Source organism: Copadichromis virginalis, linkage group LG20, assembly GCF_057382275.1.
Source record: "Copadichromis virginalis isolate Kocher_CV1m ecotype Utaka linkage group LG20, C_Virginalis_male_GT1.1, whole genome shotgun sequence".
NCBI classification, from domain to species: domain Eukaryota; kingdom Metazoa; phylum Chordata; class Actinopteri; order Cichliformes; family Cichlidae; genus Copadichromis; species Copadichromis virginalis.
In genome coordinates, this window is record NC_140637.1 from 8,058,284 (window position 1) to 8,075,728 (window position 17,445).

The 17,445-nt window shown below is 41.7% G+C and overlaps 4 protein-coding genes across 5 annotated transcripts; 3 read left to right on the plus strand and 1 right to left on the minus strand.

Annotated features, from left to right (window-relative positions):
* Nucleotides 1-11: 11 nt before the first annotated feature.
* On the plus strand, nt 12-2,583 carry LOC146684276 (uncharacterized). The gene is made up of 2 exons (XM_085444700.1): nt 12-903; nt 1,024-2,583. The coding sequence occupies exons 1-2, from the start codon at nt 727-729 to the stop codon at nt 1,492-1,494; spliced, it is 648 nt and encodes a 215-aa protein (XP_085300826.1). The 5' UTR covers nt 12-726; the 3' UTR covers nt 1,495-2,583.
* Nucleotides 2,400-4,584, minus strand: LOC146684277 (uncharacterized). Its single transcript, XM_085444695.1, has one exon. The coding sequence runs from the start codon at nt 4,574-4,576 to the stop codon at nt 2,945-2,947; it is 1,632 nt and encodes a 543-aa protein (XP_085300821.1). The 5' UTR covers nt 4,577-4,584; the 3' UTR covers nt 2,400-2,944.
* A 1,618-nt stretch (nt 4,585-6,202) lies between these two features.
* On the plus strand, nt 6,203-11,156 carry nsun5 (NOP2/Sun RNA methyltransferase 5). Of its 2 annotated transcripts, XM_085444697.1 has the most exons (5): nt 6,203-7,274; nt 7,482-9,175; nt 9,575-9,782; nt 10,304-10,468; nt 10,869-11,156. In XM_085444697.1, the coding sequence occupies exons 2-5, from the start codon at nt 8,251-8,253 to the stop codon at nt 11,056-11,058; spliced, it is 1,488 nt and encodes a 495-aa protein (XP_085300823.1). In that variant the 5' UTR covers nt 6,203-7,274; nt 7,482-8,250; the 3' UTR covers nt 11,059-11,156. The 2 variants fall into 2 exon arrangements, with proteins under 2 accessions (XP_085300823.1, XP_085300822.1); XM_085444696.1 differs by having other exon boundaries at nt 6,203-9,175.
* Nucleotides 11,157-11,213: 57 nt separating this feature from the next.
* LOC146684279 (uncharacterized) lies at nt 11,214-16,243 on the plus strand. The gene is made up of 8 exons (XM_085444699.1): nt 11,214-11,450; nt 11,562-11,723; nt 12,087-12,187; nt 13,307-13,393; nt 13,656-13,803; nt 14,183-14,262; nt 14,355-14,448; nt 14,916-16,243. The coding sequence occupies exons 2-8, from the start codon at nt 11,612-11,614 to the stop codon at nt 15,323-15,325; spliced, it is 1,032 nt and encodes a 343-aa protein (XP_085300825.1). The 5' UTR covers nt 11,214-11,450; nt 11,562-11,611; the 3' UTR covers nt 15,326-16,243.
* The last annotated feature ends 1,202 nt before the right edge of the window (nt 16,244-17,445 follow it).

Here is a 17,445-nt window from a genome sequence, read left to right on the forward strand (position 1 = left end):
TAAACATTAGCAATAGGTGACAATAACGAGTGCTGGAGGATTTATTTAGTTATTTATTTAGATCCATTTCTTCAGTATAAGAAGCCATACTATCAGAACACCGCAATACAGATACAACTAATAGGCTACTTATTCTGCAGAAAAACTTTCACCATTTGTGCTTAAGAGTATATGAATTTATATGACTACTGCTTATGTTGAAGATTAAGCTCAGTTTTAATATTTCATGTCATTCTATAATGATCATAGCGTATGCAGAGATGACACATATTTGTCCATTTTAATATTCAGCTGAGCATGAATGGAATGTCAGAGTGGTGTCTGACAGTATATATGTATGTTATTATAATGAACACAGTGTATATATGTATGAATGTTTGATTCAAAGATAAGATTAGACATTTAAAATAAATGAATAACAAACAAAAATCTAGCAGGTTGAGCACTGTGTGAAGCAGGAAACATTCAAGCAGATGAAAAATATATTAAATGAAAATACTGAGCTTATCGTTGATCAGCTTGGATTGTGTAGATCACAAATCTTTTGGTCTGAATCTTTTTTTATTTAATTTTTATAATATCCATCGTGACTCTCTTTTTCATCAGTGGAACTCTGTCCCAGTCTGCTCCACCACCGGGAGATTCTCCGCTGTCCACGATGTCTTCACTGTGGATGCCATGTTTGTGTCTTAGCTATCGTAGGTCCTGCAGGGAAATGGTGTGACTATGTCTCTCATCATACCGTCCCTCATTGGACTTGATAAAACCTTGGAGAATTGTGTCACCAACTACACCCACTTCTGCAAGGCCCTGCGCACAGGCCTCTACACACACTTCCAGCCAGTGATTCACCAGAAGGACATGATACTAGCTGCTGTGCTGGATCCTAGGATCAAACTGCAGGTACCAAATTAGGCCAGAAGCATAGCGGACTTCTGTAGATTTATATTTAATTGAATATGCATGTTGAGTAGATATAGGAAAAAAATGTGTGTACATTTAAAACAACCATTTTTTTTGCAGCCGTTTTCTGATGACAACCAGGATGAACAGAATGATTTCCTAACACCTCCGTCAAAATCTGAGGCTCGCAGCATTGTTGAGTCCACATTAGAAAACATGGAAGCCTCAACTTTTCCTACTGTTGAGGCAGAGAAAGATCAGACAGGCAGTGGGCTGGAGCACGATGTGAAAGAAGAAAGCCAGACAGATGGCGTGATGGACACTTGTGCTGGCAGCTCAGACAACAACTGTCCTGAAATCAGTGAAAACGACCTCAAGAGGAAGTCCATCTTCAACTTCCTTCAGCTGCCTGCAAAGACTCTAAAGATGTCAGAGTTCGACGTGTACCTGTCTGAACCGCTGTGGGAAAGCAGTACTGGAAATGTGCTTCTCGATTCCCGAAGCTCCAAGGCCTCGCCAAGAAGCTGCTGGCGGTGCCCGCCACATCTGGAGGTTTTGACCGTTTCAGTCCGATGGCTGCGTGCATTGTGAAAGCAAAAAGGAACCGCTTGCCACCTCACACCACAGAGAGACTGCTACTATACAAAAACTCTGTAAAAGTGAAGACTGTTAAAAAGCCCAGTCGGGCTGCTAAACACTGATGGATAACAGCTGAGTGTGGCAGAGGTTTCACAGCATTAAACAGAAACTCTGCCTCTACTTTTAAAAACTGTGCCATACGCTAAGAAGGAGGGTGAACTGCTAATACCTCTTATATTGTAGCAAATGAATCAGCTGACTCTTTCTTCCTAGAACGCATTTGCTGGTCTGCATTAAAAAAACAAAACAACAAGTCCTGTGTTACAGCTGGTTTCATCAGTTTGTTAAAGGGACGCATTCTGGTCAATGATCCTCACAGCTTCATCCTCACAGAGCCCATTTAATAATGGGCTCTGCAGAGGAGCTAAAGAAGAGTCCAGCATGTTGCTCTGACTGTGTAACTCCTAAAGGTACAGTAACGGCAACATTGCCTAGTGACTGATCAGGCCAGTAACATTTCTGTTTCTCATATAAACCATCTCAGTGACTTCAGCAGAGATATTTTGTTAGTCAGGGTAAATACAAGGATTAGCTACCGAACATGTGCTTTTGCTCAATGTCTGACTGCAAGTGACTGAGAATGTGTTTACTTTAAAAAATGAAATATGTATTTGGCCACAGTAACTAAAGGTTCGCTAACTAAAAACTAACTAAAATGTAGCTTTAAAAATAGCTGAGAACAGCCTATTTTAATAACCTCACTCCACTTCCTGCCACTGTACAAAAATGAAGCCAAAATTCCCTTTTCATGGGGACTGCCATCACTTTGTATTTTTGAAGCCAGTGTGTGCGTAGTAGTGAATAAAAGCAGATCAAAAGTACTCAAATACAACCACTTGTACACATCAAAAGAAAAATTCAGTTCACATCAATTTTATTTGTGCCAATTTTAAAACTTTAGGGTAACATCCCTACAATAACGCAGAGATTGTAGGGATGTTAACTTGCAATATTATATAATATTGCAAGTTAACATCCCTACAATAATGCAGAGAAAACCCAACAATCCGAAGATCCCCTATGAGCAAGCACTTGGCGACAGTGGGAAGGAAAAACTCCCTTTTAATAGGAAGAAACCTTCAGTAGAACCAGGCTCAGTGAGGGGCGGCCATCTACCTCGACCGGTTGGGGGTGATGAAGCGACATAGATGAAATGCATGTCACTTCCTCACACATGCAGAGATGTCCTTATTGTCTTACATTTATGATGTTATAGCAAATACAGCCTCTCCTGGGTTACGGATGTAATATACCCTCAGGATGGGCGGGTATTAAATTTTTTTCTGATATTGTCTCTTTGTGATTTATTTTGACTTTGGAAACAAAGAAATAGATATTTTTTAACCAGCTTAAAAGCTGATTATTTCTTTGGAGTCAGTGTGAGAACTGGTAGGAGGATTTTTTAGATGTGGTTGGGTTTGGCTGAAGGCCGGCGCTTGAGTAGTTTTGTAGCAGGATTGTATACTCTACGTAGAGTTGACTGGGAAATAAGTTCAGGTGAATGGGGATGAAACATTTCTTCTTCTGCCTTGGGAGTAACAGTGGACTTGAGGTTGAGTGAGCTCCTAGACTCAGACTGCTTCTTTGAGTTGTCTACAGTTTTAGACCGGGCCCTAGTGGAAATAGGAGGTAGCAGGCCATGCACTGCTTTTAGCTTACTGTCATATGTGGTAAGCTTGTTACCAATTTTACCCTTAAGGTCTCTAATTTCTTTCTGTTGTTCTTTCAGCTCATTGTCGCCTTTGGATGGAAAGTATTCCACATTACTCAGGTCAAATCTCACCTTTTTCCGGGCTATTTGTTCATCCCCATCCTTTCTTTGCTGCTCTGGGGAGGCTTTTTTCTCGACTTGCCCAGTGTGGCCGAGTGTGTCATAAAGTCCCTTCAGCTGTTGAGCAGTTTTCAGACGGGCTATGTTATTTTTTTGGGATGAAATTTTCTTCCCAGGTTCCTGCGTCTCATTTTCAAATATAATTATTTGCTTAGTTTTATCCTCAAGGCAGTTTTCCAGACGGTCGATAGTAAAACGTTGCCTTGCCAGCTCCTTTATCTGACTTTCAGATTCCAGGACTTTAGCTTTTAACTCTTTCCTCAACGTTATGTTGTTACATTCCTTCTCCCTTTGACGTACTTTCAGTTCATCATTTTTCTTTGTCAGTTGGTTTTTCTCATCTATTGCCCAGCGCTTTCCCGCTTTATACTCCTCATTTTGTCTTTGACACTTTTTAAGTTCAGCCTGTAGTTTCTCTTTCTCTTCTTCCACACTTTTAACTTTCTGTTGACGGCAGTACACCTCCCCAGGTAGTGTAAGAAGCTCGTCTATCCTTCTTTCAAGGAAGTCATTACGATGAATGTACTTCTCATTGTTCTGAATCTCAGTCTGAAGCTGCTCATTTTGTTTCTGCAGTTCTTTAAGTGTTTCATTTTTTTCCTCAGTCGTCTTGCTTAGCTTCATCTTGAGTTCTTGTTTTTCCTGCTCATTTTTGATTTTAAGGACAACCAGAGATTCCACCTCCTTTTCTTTCTTGTCCCGCATCGTTTTTTCAGTGGCACACTTATTTTCAAGGTGTTTGATTGCCTTATGAAGAGCCCGAATTTTTGCCTCATATTTGTTTGTGAGATCTACATTCTGTGACTCTGCGGACCTTAGCTGGGATTTGGTTTCCTCTGTCATCTTCGCAACCAGTTCCTGCTCTTCTTTCAAAGATGCCTCAAGACTTGAAATCTTACAATTCTTTTCATCGATTTCCTCCAACTGAAGCTTTTCAGCTTGTTTGTACTTTTCTATCTCATTTCTGAGCACCTGCATTTCTTTGGACTCCTCTTTCATCTTTGCAACCAGTCCCTGCTCTTCTTTCAAAGATGCCTCAAGACTTGAAATCCTACAATTCTTTTCTTGGATTTCCTCAAGCTGAAGTTTTTTAGCTTGTTTGTAATTTTCTTGGATTTCCTCAAGCTGAAGTTTTTTAGCTTGTTTGTAATTTTCTATCTCATTTCTGAGCATCTGTATATCAAAGTAGCTTAGGGAGCTCATTTTGAAATGAATGTATTTAGTTTAGTTTATACGACGTGTTATTCTGTGTTTGAAAAATGATCTACTCAATGAGACAAAGTGTTCGCAAGTGGAAACTGTTAGTTCAGAACTATAGCGATCTATGGGTTCAAGGTATGTACTCGAGGGATATTTATAGGCTCTGACTCCGCCCCCAGAACTGTCTTCAAAGGAGTTCAAGTGACGTTATCGCCGAACGTCGTGACATTCAAAGGACAGTCTATTATGATGTCATTTTGTACCAGAATGGGTTCAATTTGATATTGTGTCTTTGCAAGTTTGTTCAACTTGCATTGCGATTTCTTTTTTTAGCAGACTTTAGCGATCCTTCTACTTGGGCTGTCTTCAAGTTTAAGGTATCTGTCGTTTCCCACCGTATCCCGCCCCGATCGATCCATTTATGTACGAGCCCATCCGCCCCCGGATCCGTTCATCGGGGCTCATCGCTACTGTTGTAGTCACTTGTCCGGAGCTAACAACAGCTGTTGAGCTGACTATTAAGCTAACATTATGCCCGCTAGTGTTACGTGTCCTACAAGTCACACTTTTTCTGTGATAAACAGTTGAATTAAATTCTTACAGCGTATGAGAGGTTGGCAGCGTCAAAACATTAGCAATAGGTGACAATAACGAGTGCTGGAGGATTTATTTAGTTATTTATTTAGATCCATTTCTTCAGTATAAGAAGCCATACTATCAGAACACCGCAATACAGATACAACTAATAGGCTACTTATTCTGCAGAAAAACTTTCACCATTTGTGCTTAAGAGTATATGAATTTATATGACTACTGCTTATGTTGAAGATTAAGCTCAGTTTTAATATTTCATGTCATTCTATAATGATCATAGCGTATGCAGAGATGACACATATTTGTCCATTTTAATATTCAGCTGAGCATGAATGGAATGTCAGAGTGGTGTCTGACAGTATATATGTATGTTATTATAATGAACACAGTGTATATATGTATGAATGTTTGATTCAAAGATAAGATTAGACATTTAAAATAAATGAATAACAAACAAAAATCTAGCAGGTTGAGCACTGTGTGAAGCAGGAAACATTCAAGCAGATGAAAAATATATTAAATGAAAATACTGAGCTTATCGTTGATCAGCTTGGATTGTGTAGATCACAAATCTTTTGGTCTGAATCTTTTTTTATTTAATTTTTATAATATCCATCGTGACTCTCTTTTTCATCAGTGGAACTCTGTCCCAGTCTGCTCCACCACCGGAAGATTCTCCGCTGTCCACGATGTCTTCACTGTGGATGCCAGTGAACACAAGAAAACTAGCAAATATCATTCAACATTGATAGTGCCCACACAGCTGTGCAAGTTATTCATGTCATGAGCAATAGTGCACCCCTGTAAAATTTACAATTGCTTTGCTTTTGAAGTGTGCTTTGATAAACCCAGATTGTCCTCCTCTCCTTTTTAGACTAGGTCTCACACCTGAGTTCAGGCTCAGGTAAGTTGGGACACTTTAGTTATCAATCTTGAGGAAAAGGCTACATCACATTGATCTAAATTTTTTAAAGTAAAGAACAAGTTATTAGCAGAAAGAGCAACATGCTCAGCATTTTTTTTACAGTCTTTTAATCACATGGAGCCAGTTGACCAAATCACTATCATTAAAAATGTGGTATTATTCAATAAAGATAGTGGAAAATCACACCTCCACTCCATACCCCCAGACAAAAAGCAAACTGGTTATTGTGCAGTTTACTGTGCAGACTCAGTACAGAGCATCATCATGTATCCCAAATCCAGAATAGATTTATAGTCTGTGACATCATTGAAGTTGCAACTATCCTGTTTATGCCATGTTTAGAATGAACTGAATCCTGTCAATCGCTACTATTCATATCAATAAATATGTTCTTCAGAACATGCATTGATATTTGCTGTTGGAAAGCACACACAGCCTCCATAAAATCCATGTCAACTTATTTAGTAAAAATATAACTGCATTATCAAAATAGTTTCCACGTTTGCGATGTTTCAGTTCAAAAGTGTTTTAAATCTGCATCAGTGATTTATGTCATTAAATTACCTCGTGATCTTCTTTCTACCGCAGCAACTTAATGTAGCCAGATGGGCTACTCGCCTTCCGTTTTTTTCTTCTCTCATTCTCTCTCGCTCGCTCTACCACCCTCGCTCTCTTTCCGCTGTACTCGCTCCTTGTATCAGGTGATTGGGTTAATTGGGAACCCACCCACATCAGCAAGAGCCGATTATATGACAGCTACAGCGCAGCAGTCTGTTTAATTCTGCCATTGCGGAGAGAGGTGTTCGTGTTATCTCCACCAATGAGAGTATAGTGCCTCCGGTCCTGGGGGTTTCACTGCTGTACTCACCCCTCCATGACAAATTGCCCAACCTAAATTGGAAGAGTGAACTGCCTTCTCAGCTGCTGTTGTGAACTCCTCCTTGGTGGAGTCTGCTGTCTTGTCTTGTCTTGTTTTTATTAAGTAGGCTTACCTTGTTTTGGGTTCGCCTGGTGTTCTATTTTACCCTGGACTGTTGCTCGTACCCACGCTTCTGTGATCGGGCTGAAGTGATTCTCTGCCCGAGTGTCGTGCTGGGACTCTAAATCGCCTGGGTGGCCGGTCTCAGCCGGTGGGGAGCCAGACCGGCCTACGCCTGAGAATAATTATTACCAGCACGAGTGGTAGTTTGACCCGTGGGGAATAAGCCTTTTTGTGTGTGTGTGTGTGTGTGTGTGTGTGTGTGTGTGTGTGTGTGTGTGTGTGTGTGTGTGTGTGTGTGAGAGAGATTTCTTTTATTAAAGTGTGTTTTAGTCTTTTTATGATTTGTAGCGAGCCTGACGCTCAGTGTCCTCTTATTCTTTTAACATATTTTTCTGTGTTTAATTCAGTGAAGGAGGACGAGCCAGTGGCCCTGGGACCTCAGGTGGTGGGTCGTTTTCACACTTTCTTTTGTACAGCACTGGGTGGTCTGCAGTGATTCTTTTTGTGTGATTTCCTTTTGGTTCCACGGCTGCTGGTAAGTCCCAGTTCCACGATGGTTTTATTTTTACTGTAGGACACTGTCAATAATGATGCTACATCTTGACCTTTAATATTTTATTTATAAAATATTATTTATAATATTTTATTCATTTCTATAAATAAAACTGTTTTAATATTGGAAGCCAACCTGCCTCAGTGTGCATCCTTGAATCTATGCGGTCTTCTTTTATTCCTTTTATCTATTTTTCTTAAATATATTTCCTGGGGGTGCAATTCCCCTGGGTGGCGTTGTCAATTTATTTTGTTCATAACCCCGCCGACCACTTGGTCACATTAAGTCTTGCGATTCATGACAAGCCACGCTGTTAAAGCATCTCAAGGAGAGAACATTTGAGGACAACTTGTTTGCATTGGAGCCAGGCACCAGAGGGCGATAGAGACGTTTTCTACTGTCTTTGATCCGGCACCAGTTACTACTACTTACGTCAAAAGAAAAACAGTGCGTCAACGAGTACTTCCGGTGTCGTGACCCCTCCTCTCACGTGTGCACGGAGGAAAAGTATAGAAGAAGCTGCTTTTACAGAGCTCAAATAAACTCGCTCGTTGTTTCCTGCTCAGAACTAAAGAAAGAAAAGGAGTGTTTGAGCGCAGTAGGGAAAAAAACCCTCTTTCGCCATGGCTCTGTACCTGAAAGCAGCAGAGATCACGGAGAAGGTCGAGGGTAAACAGGGGGCTTTGAAAACTCTGGTTTACGACAGTCAATTCAAGAACATCAAACAGCTGTTCGCTCTGGTTTGTGAGACCCAGAAGTTTTCCTCCGTCCTGCAGGAGATCATCGAGTCCACCAAGCTACTCAGGCATACCAAGCTAAAGATGCCCCTAGCTAAGGTGCTCGTGTACGACCTGTTGATAGGCCAGGGGCTGAAGTGTGGCGGATCCTGGAAGGCCATGATGATGAAGCATCGCTCCAGACTGCAGGCGGAGTTGGCTCGCATGAAGGTGAAGCAGAAGGTAAGCAGGAATGAAGACCTGCTTCCTTGCAGTGTCAAGCACCCCGCTGGAGACCAGTTGCCCAGATATGTACGTGTGAACACTCTGAAGACCACTGTGGAGGATGTTGTGGACTACCTGAAGAGGGATGGCTTCTCCTACCTGGGGAAGGCTTCCAGGCTGGAAGACTTATCCCTGAAAGACAGATACTTTTTGAGTGACCTGCACCTGCCAGAGCTGCTGGTCTTCTCTCCTAAAACTGACTTCCATGACCACTTCCTGTACAAAGCAGGCCACATAGTTCTGCAGGACAAAGCCAGCTGCCTCCCCGCTCATCTCCTTAGTCCTCCACCTGGTAGCCACATCATTGATGCCTGTGCCGCACCTGGCAACAAAACCAGCCAGCTGGCAGCCATCATGAAGAACAAGGGCAGGCTGTTTGCTTTTGATTTGGATGGAAAGCGCTTGGCCACCATGTCAACGCTCCTGCTCCGTGCAGGGGTCACCTGTCAGCAGCTGGCCAACCAGGACTTCCTGAAGGTGGACCCCGACAACCCGCAGTATAAGGATGTTGAGTACATCCTGCTCGATCCCTCCTGCAGTGGTTCAGGTAGAGTGACCAGTTATCCCTGTGTTTGTATGACTGCAGTAGGGTTCTTTATAACATCTGTGCATATGTATCTTCAATTTATGACACTTTAGTTTACTTTGAATGCAAAATGTATCATATTTATTTCATTTTTAAACATTGAATTTGTTGTTTATGTAACAAACCTTAGTCACAGATGTGGGTGTCCAGAGTAGAAACTGGAATAGAAACCCGTTTAGGCATCACCGATCCATCCTTCCTCTCTCAAGTTCAAGCAAATACTGCAAAACTTTGCTGCGTTTCACAAGTATAAGCAAGAATCAGAGTCCCAGTGTGCAAATAAAGAAACAAACAGCTTAATTATAGTAAAAAAAAACAACAACCAAAAAAGCATTGTAACCTGTGTGTGACGGGGTTCAGGTATGGTGTGCCTCCAGGACAACACCTCTGCTGACCAGGAGAAGGAGCAGGCTCGTCTGGCCTCTTTGGCCTCCTTCCAGCTGCGCTGCCTTAACCACGCTCTCAGGTTTCCCAGCCTGAAGCGCCTGGTCTACTCCACCTGCTCCATCCACAAACAGGAGAATGAGGAAGTGGTAGCTGCCTGTCTGCAGCAGAACCCCGGCTTCAGGTAGCAACAGTCTGAAGACATTCAGACTGTTTATTTATCATTTTAAAGCATTCTATTCTCATTTAGCTCTCTAGACGATGAAACCTGGAGATTTTTTTTTTATTTTTCTGTGATCTCTCCACCTTGACACACATGCATGTTATAGTAGCAGTACTGCATTGTAGTGTTGTCAATAAAATTGGACATTACAGGTGTGTGAGACCATTTTCAGGACTATGCAATGACACTGACGGCACAAGATTTAAGATTTTCATTAAATGAGGACTGTGACAAAGTGCAGTTAGCGACAGTGAAATAATTTCAAATATCCATAATACATATGTAATGGGGGGTGTTACGGTTTTGTTTGTAAGTGTAGAGATGCAGGCTGAGGTAGCTTTTACTAACTCAAATCATGTTTAAAAAAAATGCAACAAACGTTCAGGTGTTCAGTGTTGGGGTTTTGCTCCCTGAGGTATGTTATTTATGCCAAACTGGTTGTTAGAAGTGTTATTCAAATCCTTTCGTGTCTCCCCGTCCAGACTGGTTCCTCTGTTGGCAGAGTGGCCTGAGCGAGGCCTGGAGCCCCTCCCACAGTGTCTGCGTGCCAGCACTGCCAAGACCCTCACGCACGGCTTCTTCGTGGCCCTGCTGGAGAAACGCAGCGAGCCTGGAAATACAAAGCAGGAACTGGCTGTTCAGATAAGGTGAATACTTGAGTGTCATGTAAACTTACAAAAATAACCTTAACACCAGCTGTTACATTGAGTTATGGCCATGCAGGTCTGCGCACACATCTGTATGGTTAGCTAACAGTGTGTTTAGCTAAATAGTTTTTAGTTGTGTCTGTTATATTTGACTTTCTGTATTTGTTCCCTGTCTGCTCATAAAAACATTGAATTTGTCAGTAATTTTTTTTCTTTTAGTTTAATTCTGTAACACTGTCTAGATCTGTTCAAATCTTTGTTTTGGGATAAAACATGATTACCTGATCAAAGTGGCTATGCAACTTATTATTTTAATGTTTCTCTCAACAGTAGTACTGCGGAAGTTTCCTGTAGTGTTTTTAGATGAGTAGGTTGACTCTTGCTCTTTACTCCGTCACAGCGGCCCAGAGGTGAAACCAAGCAATCTGCCTTCCTCTGAGAAGAGACCTGCAGCTTCAGAAGAAGACTGTGAAGCTTCAGAGACAGAGGACAGACCAACACCTGTAGGAGGACAGACTGGCAGCAAACCCAACAATAAGAAGAGGAGGAAGAGGAAGAAAAAAAAGAAGGGGGCAGAAACTGCAGAGTGAAATTTAAAATTGGACTGCTGCACAGTTCGTCTGGATGAACAGTGCTGTTGATTTCTAACTGAGATGTAACTGAAAAGTAAAGATACTTTTTATTTTTACTGCGTCTCATCTGTGTGTTATTGGTGTTGCTTGTTTTCGAGATATGTTTTCAGGTATTTTAGTCCCCTCCTGAATTATCCAGCAGGGGGCAGCAATCAGCAGCCAGCCTGCCTGTAGAGTGATTTTTATTTCCGGTAAAACAGCGTCAGCTATTGGTGGAAACAGTGGTGTGTTTTGTAACTGTTACCAAACTCTTTTGTAACTGATAAATGTTTCAATTTGACGGCGATAAGCGGTGACCTGCAGTGCTGCGTGCCGGCTTTGAGTCCAGCAGGTCTTTTGGCGTACACGGAGTAAGTCACTTGAACACGAATGTATTAGTACCGGTTAATGCACGACACCGCTCCCAGCAAGGACACTTATTAAAGTTTTCCTCTTTCTTTTATTTACAACTGGGGAAAAAGTAAGACAGCAGGCCGCCTCCAGCAGCTTCTCCCTCGGCCCTGACAGCAGAATGTCCTCGTTACCCAAAGTGACACTGTCCGGAGGTTTGGAGATCTGCCGGGTCCTGAACGGGATGTGGCAGGTGTCCGGGGCGCACGGAGCGGTGGATAAAGTCAGGGCAGGTGAACAGTAAACCCCGGGTAGCTATAAGTTAAAAAAATAGCTAGGTGTCTTGATTTTTATTTTATTTTCGTATGCTTCATTCATTCAGTGAATTTATTAGGTACAGTTACAGTGCAGTTTAATACAATAATCCTACAATAAATGAAGCCCTCATGTAGAGTTGTACTGTTGGTCTATTTTAATTGTTCTGGGATAAATAAACAATAATAGCTAAAACGTATCTGGGCAAACTAAGGATGATAATTAAAGCTGGACTGATACACTAGAAATGATTCACACTACTCTAAGCTCCACCACGCGTCGCCTTATCTGTGCTACTTTCCTCCTTTTCTCTGCTTTCCTCTTTCCTTTCATGTCTGTAGTTGAGGCCATGCAGGAGTATGTAGATGCTGGTTTCACCACATTCGACATGGCAGACATTTACGGGCCTGCAGAGGAAATCTTTGGACAGTTTAACAGCCAGGTAAGTGTGTATATACTGAATTCAGTATTACTTACACATCGCCAAATCACCACAGCAGTTACTTCAAACCACTTTATATTGTAAGGTAAAGGCTCTAAAATATTAGAAAGAAACCCCAAGAATAAAATGACCCCGTATGAGGGACCACTTGGTGAGAGTGTGAAGGAAATCTCCCTTTGAACTGGAAGAAACTGCAGACAGAACCAGACTTTTTTGGGGTGAGGGGAAGACCATACAGTATAATAAACACCCTACAATATCAGAAAGAAACCCCAGCAATTACACAATCCCTTATGAGCAACCGCTTGACAACAATGAGAAGAAAAAAGCCATTTTAATTTGAAGAAACCTCAGTTTTGCCAACCATTTGCCAGCTTTATTCAATGTGCTGGAAGATATCAATACAGGTAAATTAAACTTGAGTGAGGAGGGATGGGGGACTCTTACTACTGTGATGTTTAAAATCTGATGTCTACACGGTTGCAGTTGGAGTGATGTACCGCAGCGTGTTTGTATGTGTGATATTAACAAGGAAAAGATGAACTACAGAGAGCAGAAAGGGTAGAGCAGGGTTCCTGATTTAGAGACAGAAACCTGTGTAATTTTCTGTCATATGCTGAGAATGACTTATTTGACAGTAAATAACGACCTTGCCTTGGGAGATCTTGACAGGACCTTGCCAAGTATTTTGTAGGAAAACACAATTACATCAGAATTTAAAGACAAGAGATAAAATAAACCTGTATTAGTCCCGCACGTGGGAAAAGTTTTGTGTCACAGCAGAAAGTGGTGATATTTTTTTAGCATTGGTTATTCACAGAGGTGCAGATACTTGGTGTGCACTTTAAGACACTCCCACACTCACCAGTGCCAGTGTGTGCACTTAGGTCAGTTGATGCAATATCAGCTGATGTGTTGTGGCAGTCTGATGGTATCAGCCTTTGTCAGCCTGGAATAATGTGCAGATGATCGGAAACCCCATATAAAGAAAACCCATCCACATATACTATTTAACTCTTCCACCCTTAATTCAGAATTAGTGTGTTCAGTCTAGCTGTTAAATGTAACCCCGCTCAGTCACTGGTGTTTTTTCAACTTTTATCTTTGTTTGATCTTTAGCTGAAGTCCAAATCCTCTGGGAGTCTCAGCCCAGCTCTGCAGGGTTTGACTAAATATGTACCAAGACCTGGACTGATGGAGCGCAAGGTGAGCCACTCAGCAATGCTCAGTCTGCTGTGCTTTTAACAGTGAGACCGGTTTTATCCACTAGAGAGCAGTGCATGTCTTTATTAAGAATCAAATCATAACCTCGCCAGTATTTCTTTTCTGTCTTTATCTCTACGAATGGCTTGAAATAGATACTGTTAGGTTTGATTCTAGTATCAGTCCATAAAATCCAGCACTCAGCTTTGACATTTTTTGATGTTTCTGGGAGAAGAAATCAGCTGAACTCTCTCTGTTCTTGCAGGTGGTGGAGAAGGCGTTGCAGCGGTCCATGACTCGAATGCAGGTGGACACCCTGGACTGTGTTCAGTTTCACTGGTGGGACTATGGGGACAAGAGATATCTGGAGGCACTGGGTCACCTCTCTGACCTGCAGCAGGAAGGAGTCATACGTATGTGCGCTGTACTACTAAATGCACAATTTATAAATGAACGGACAACATATAATTATAATATAAACTCATAAGATTTTAAGAGTGACAAAAATGAATGACAAAAAATTGCTTTGCACTCTGGGAGAAACTGAGGAGAACAACATAAATGTATATAAACACAAGAATTAGACTCTTTTGGTGGCTAATCATGGTTTAATATCAGCGTGCACTTTGATATAGATAGAAAAACACATACACACAGATTTGGTTTTGACTCTTAACAACAAATCTTGACTAATGTGTGTTGTTATTGCATTGCATTAAATCTTGACTACAGTACCAGAGGTGTGCTGGTTCCCAGACACACAAGTTAAGAATCTGACTATTTTTTCCTCAGGTGAGCTCGCCCTCACTAACTTTGACACACAGAGGTTGGAAGAGATCACCAGCAAAGGCATCCGCATTTCCAGCAACCAGGTAACACATCCCTCTACGTGTGAGAACACTGCTCCATCACATTTAGGATAGTCTTCCTCTTCTCTTTGTGTTTAATGTGGCCGTCTGTGCAGGTTCAGTACTCGGTGATTGACCAGCGACCAGCAGCCAGGATGGAGCAGTTCTGTGTCGCCAACAACATTAAGCTCCTCACTTACGGCACGCTCGGTGAGATATAACTCCTTTATTTGCATGCAGTCATCTTACATTAGCAATATTCGACTTCAGTCTCTCTTCAGTAGACGTTACTTCATCTCTAGTCGTGCGAGTTGTGCATTAATATTGTTGTGTGGGACTGTAAAATGGTGGGTTTCTGAGATGGAGTCAGATGACATGACGACACATCCTCTTTCTCTCTCCCTTGCTTTCATTTTTTCCCCTCCCACCTTCTATTTTCTTCTAACTTTCCCTCCCCTCTGCATCCCATCCTCCTCCTAACCACTATGGTCTCCATGTACGCCTCTTTTCCTCCATCACTTCTCCCCTCCCTTCATGTTTTCCCTACTGTTTCTTACTTATCTCCATCCTTCCGCCCCATCTGTCCTCCCTCTTCTCCCCTCTCTCCACCCTGACACTTTTAACTCCTTCATCCGCCCCCCCTACATTTCACTTGCATCCATTTTTTCTTGGTGCAGCTGGCGGTCTGCTCTCTGAACGCTATCTCAGAAAGGTGGAGCCTATATCTAGGGTGGAGCTCTACACCGCCTCCCTTTCCAAGTACAAGAACATGATCAACACTTGGGGTGGCTGGAGTCTTTTCCAAGATCTCCTCGGCACCTTGGAGACGGTAGCCAAGAGACGTAACTCCTCAATAGCCAGCGTGGCGATGCGTTACGTGCTGGACCGGCCTGCAGTGGGTGGAGTCATTGTGGGTTGCCGGCTAGGCGTCGCAGGGGCGGGGCAGCACATCAGTGACAGCCTGCGAAGCTGCAGCTCTGACCTGCAGCTGACGGCTGAAGATCTCTCCGCCATCGAAGCAGTGACACAACGCTCCAGGGACCTCATGGCGATCATCGGGGACTGTGGGGACGAGTACAGGAACTAAAGAGGGCGGGGGGGACTGACTAACTGGATGTGACAGATCGCTGCAGAGGAGGAGGAAATACGAGGGAATAGAAAGATCTCCCACAGCACATGGAAAAGAAAAAAAAAAAGCAATATTTTTTGGTGTTTTTAATGAATTTTTTCTTTGACTTTTAAAACCCTTCACCCCCCAAAAAGCAACCTAAGAACCCCTTTATTTGGAATAATGTGTTTTAAGAAGCTTCTCCTTGAATGCAGTCGCACTGAGATACTCAGTTATACATTCAAGTGTCAAGTGTGTCCTTAAGCCTTAAACATTCAGAGAAATTTCTCTTTTTGTATCTCCTTAAAATAAATGTATTTTTCCATTAGCTTTAGTAAATTAAAATAAAGCTAAAGTTGCATCTTGCAATGAACATAGGACCAAAATATATGAATGTATGTAACATATTCTATTTACTCACAGGGTGTGGTGTTCAGTGATGTGTAAGGATGTAGGGTAACCTGGAGCACTGTTGTACTAAATGAATTTAAGACAAAAGCATGTTATTAATCAACGAGCTCTATCATTTGGACTTTATAATAAAAGATAAATACTTATTGCAAATTTAGCAGTGGAAGACGTAACCAGGTGATGGATAACTCTGTTATTTCTTGTCAACAAAATTCATACAACTCCCGATTTTCATCAGAAATGTATGGGGAATTATGCTTACGTGTATGCACATTTTCTTTTTTCAAAATATTTTGAACGATGCTTTTGTCATGTACCTGGAAAGACTAATGACAGGGAAGACGAATACGGGAGTGCGATAATGTTATTTAATGTTTTCATCTTTTCGGTTGACTTTCTCATTTCTCTTCTTACTAAATGATCTTTTTTTCTTTCGGATGTCTATCATGTTCACGAATGTCAATGTGAAGCAATAAAAAATAAGGTAAAAAAGACAGAGTGTGCTGCTTTTGTATGAAGGATGATGAAATTCTGTGTTTGTGGTGTTTGAAGAGTTAGGGCATAATTATTGTAAAATCCCTGTGAATAATCTGTGTGTGCGCTGCATGACTGAATTTTATTTTGCATGTATTTCGCATGTGTGTTTTGAAGGTGCTCAAGAAGCAGCAATCTAATGTGACAGGAGGCGACCGCCTGTGGTCAACAGTACGACAGCGTTCCAGAGAGAAACAGCCAGCCTGTGTGCAGCCACAGCACCTACAGTGTGTGGAGAGTGTAAACATACAGCCACATACTGTACTTGCACGCACGCAGTCTGTCAGTGCGTTTCACTTTGCTCCCTCACACACCCCCAGGTGACACACTCTGTCCATCTCAAACACCAGACAGAGTCGTGCGGCGCTATGGGAGGCCAAAGGTGATGAGGTCCTGAAATTCAGTGTAGGATTGAAGTCAGGTACGAGGACGGGGAGGATCTTATTGTCTTATTAACACCAAAGCAAAACTTGCATTCAGTGTTTGTGGGTTCAAGAACTCTTTATCCAAAAATAACACTTATTTATGTACTCGATTAATATTACACTGATCACAGATGTCTTCTTCAGGCATTTTAATTTTGAATCTATAGGTTAGGATACAATAAAGTGTTGGTATAAATAGGCAGTGTGTTGGAAATCACTTAAACTCAGTATTTATTTGAATAATACAGAAAGAATGTATATTATACATTTTTGTGTGTTTTTGAACTTTGAATTTTGAAAATTCAAAGAAAAAACTTTTGAAAACTCATTTTAAATATGATGTAAGCAAGAAGTGTGGACATGGTCATGTTCAGATTTTGAGATGTTGATTTTTTTTTTTGTGTCCCGTTTGGATCTTTAGCCATCAGAATTGTTGTCTTAAGGCCAAGAAAGATGCCAAGCGGATTTATTTTACCAAGTGGATCATCATGGCCTTGCCATATTGGTCCATTTGATTGACCTTTATTATAATTATGTATTTATTTTATTTTCGGTTGCTACAAACGGGACAGACATGACTGGGGGATAGGACAGGGAGAAAGAATGAAAGAAAGAGAGGGAAAGAAAGAAAACCAGAGGGGAGAAGAGACGGTGAGAAGGGGGGGAAGAAAGAAAGAAAAACAAACAAAACACCTGGATCACCTGTATGGAGGAAAAAAAACAGAAGAG

Excerpts from the sequence above, each read along its gene's own strand:
- LOC146684276 (XM_085444700.1), top strand. The coding sequence starts at position 727 with ATGTCTCTCATCATACCGTCCCTCATTGGACTTGATAAAACCTTGGAG. Across the intron at positions 904-1,023 it reads ATCCTAGGATCAAACTGCAG|CCGTTTTCTGATGACAACCA; the intron begins GTACCAAATTAG and ends TTTTTTTTGCAG.
- LOC146684277 (XM_085444695.1), bottom strand. The coding sequence starts at position 4,576 with ATGAGCTCCCTAAGCTACTTTGATATACAGATGCTCAGAAATGAGATA.
- nsun5 (XM_085444696.1), top strand. The coding sequence starts at position 8,251 with ATGGCTCTGTACCTGAAAGCAGCAGAGATCACGGAGAAGGTCGAGGGT. Across the intron at positions 9,176-9,574 it reads TCCCTCCTGCAGTGGTTCAG|GTATGGTGTGCCTCCAGGAC; the intron begins GTAGAGTGACCA and ends GACGGGGTTCAG. Across the intron at positions 10,469-10,868 it reads GAACTGGCTGTTCAGATAAG|CGGCCCAGAGGTGAAACCAA; the intron begins GTGAATACTTGA and ends ACTCCGTCACAG.
- LOC146684279 (XM_085444699.1), top strand. The coding sequence starts at position 11,612 with ATGTCCTCGTTACCCAAAGTGACACTGTCCGGAGGTTTGGAGATCTGC. Across the intron at positions 12,188-13,306 it reads TTGGACAGTTTAACAGCCAG|CTGAAGTCCAAATCCTCTGG; the intron begins GTAAGTGTGTAT and ends TTTGATCTTTAG. Across the intron at positions 13,394-13,655 it reads CTGGACTGATGGAGCGCAAG|GTGGTGGAGAAGGCGTTGCA; the intron begins GTGAGCCACTCA and ends CTGTTCTTGCAG.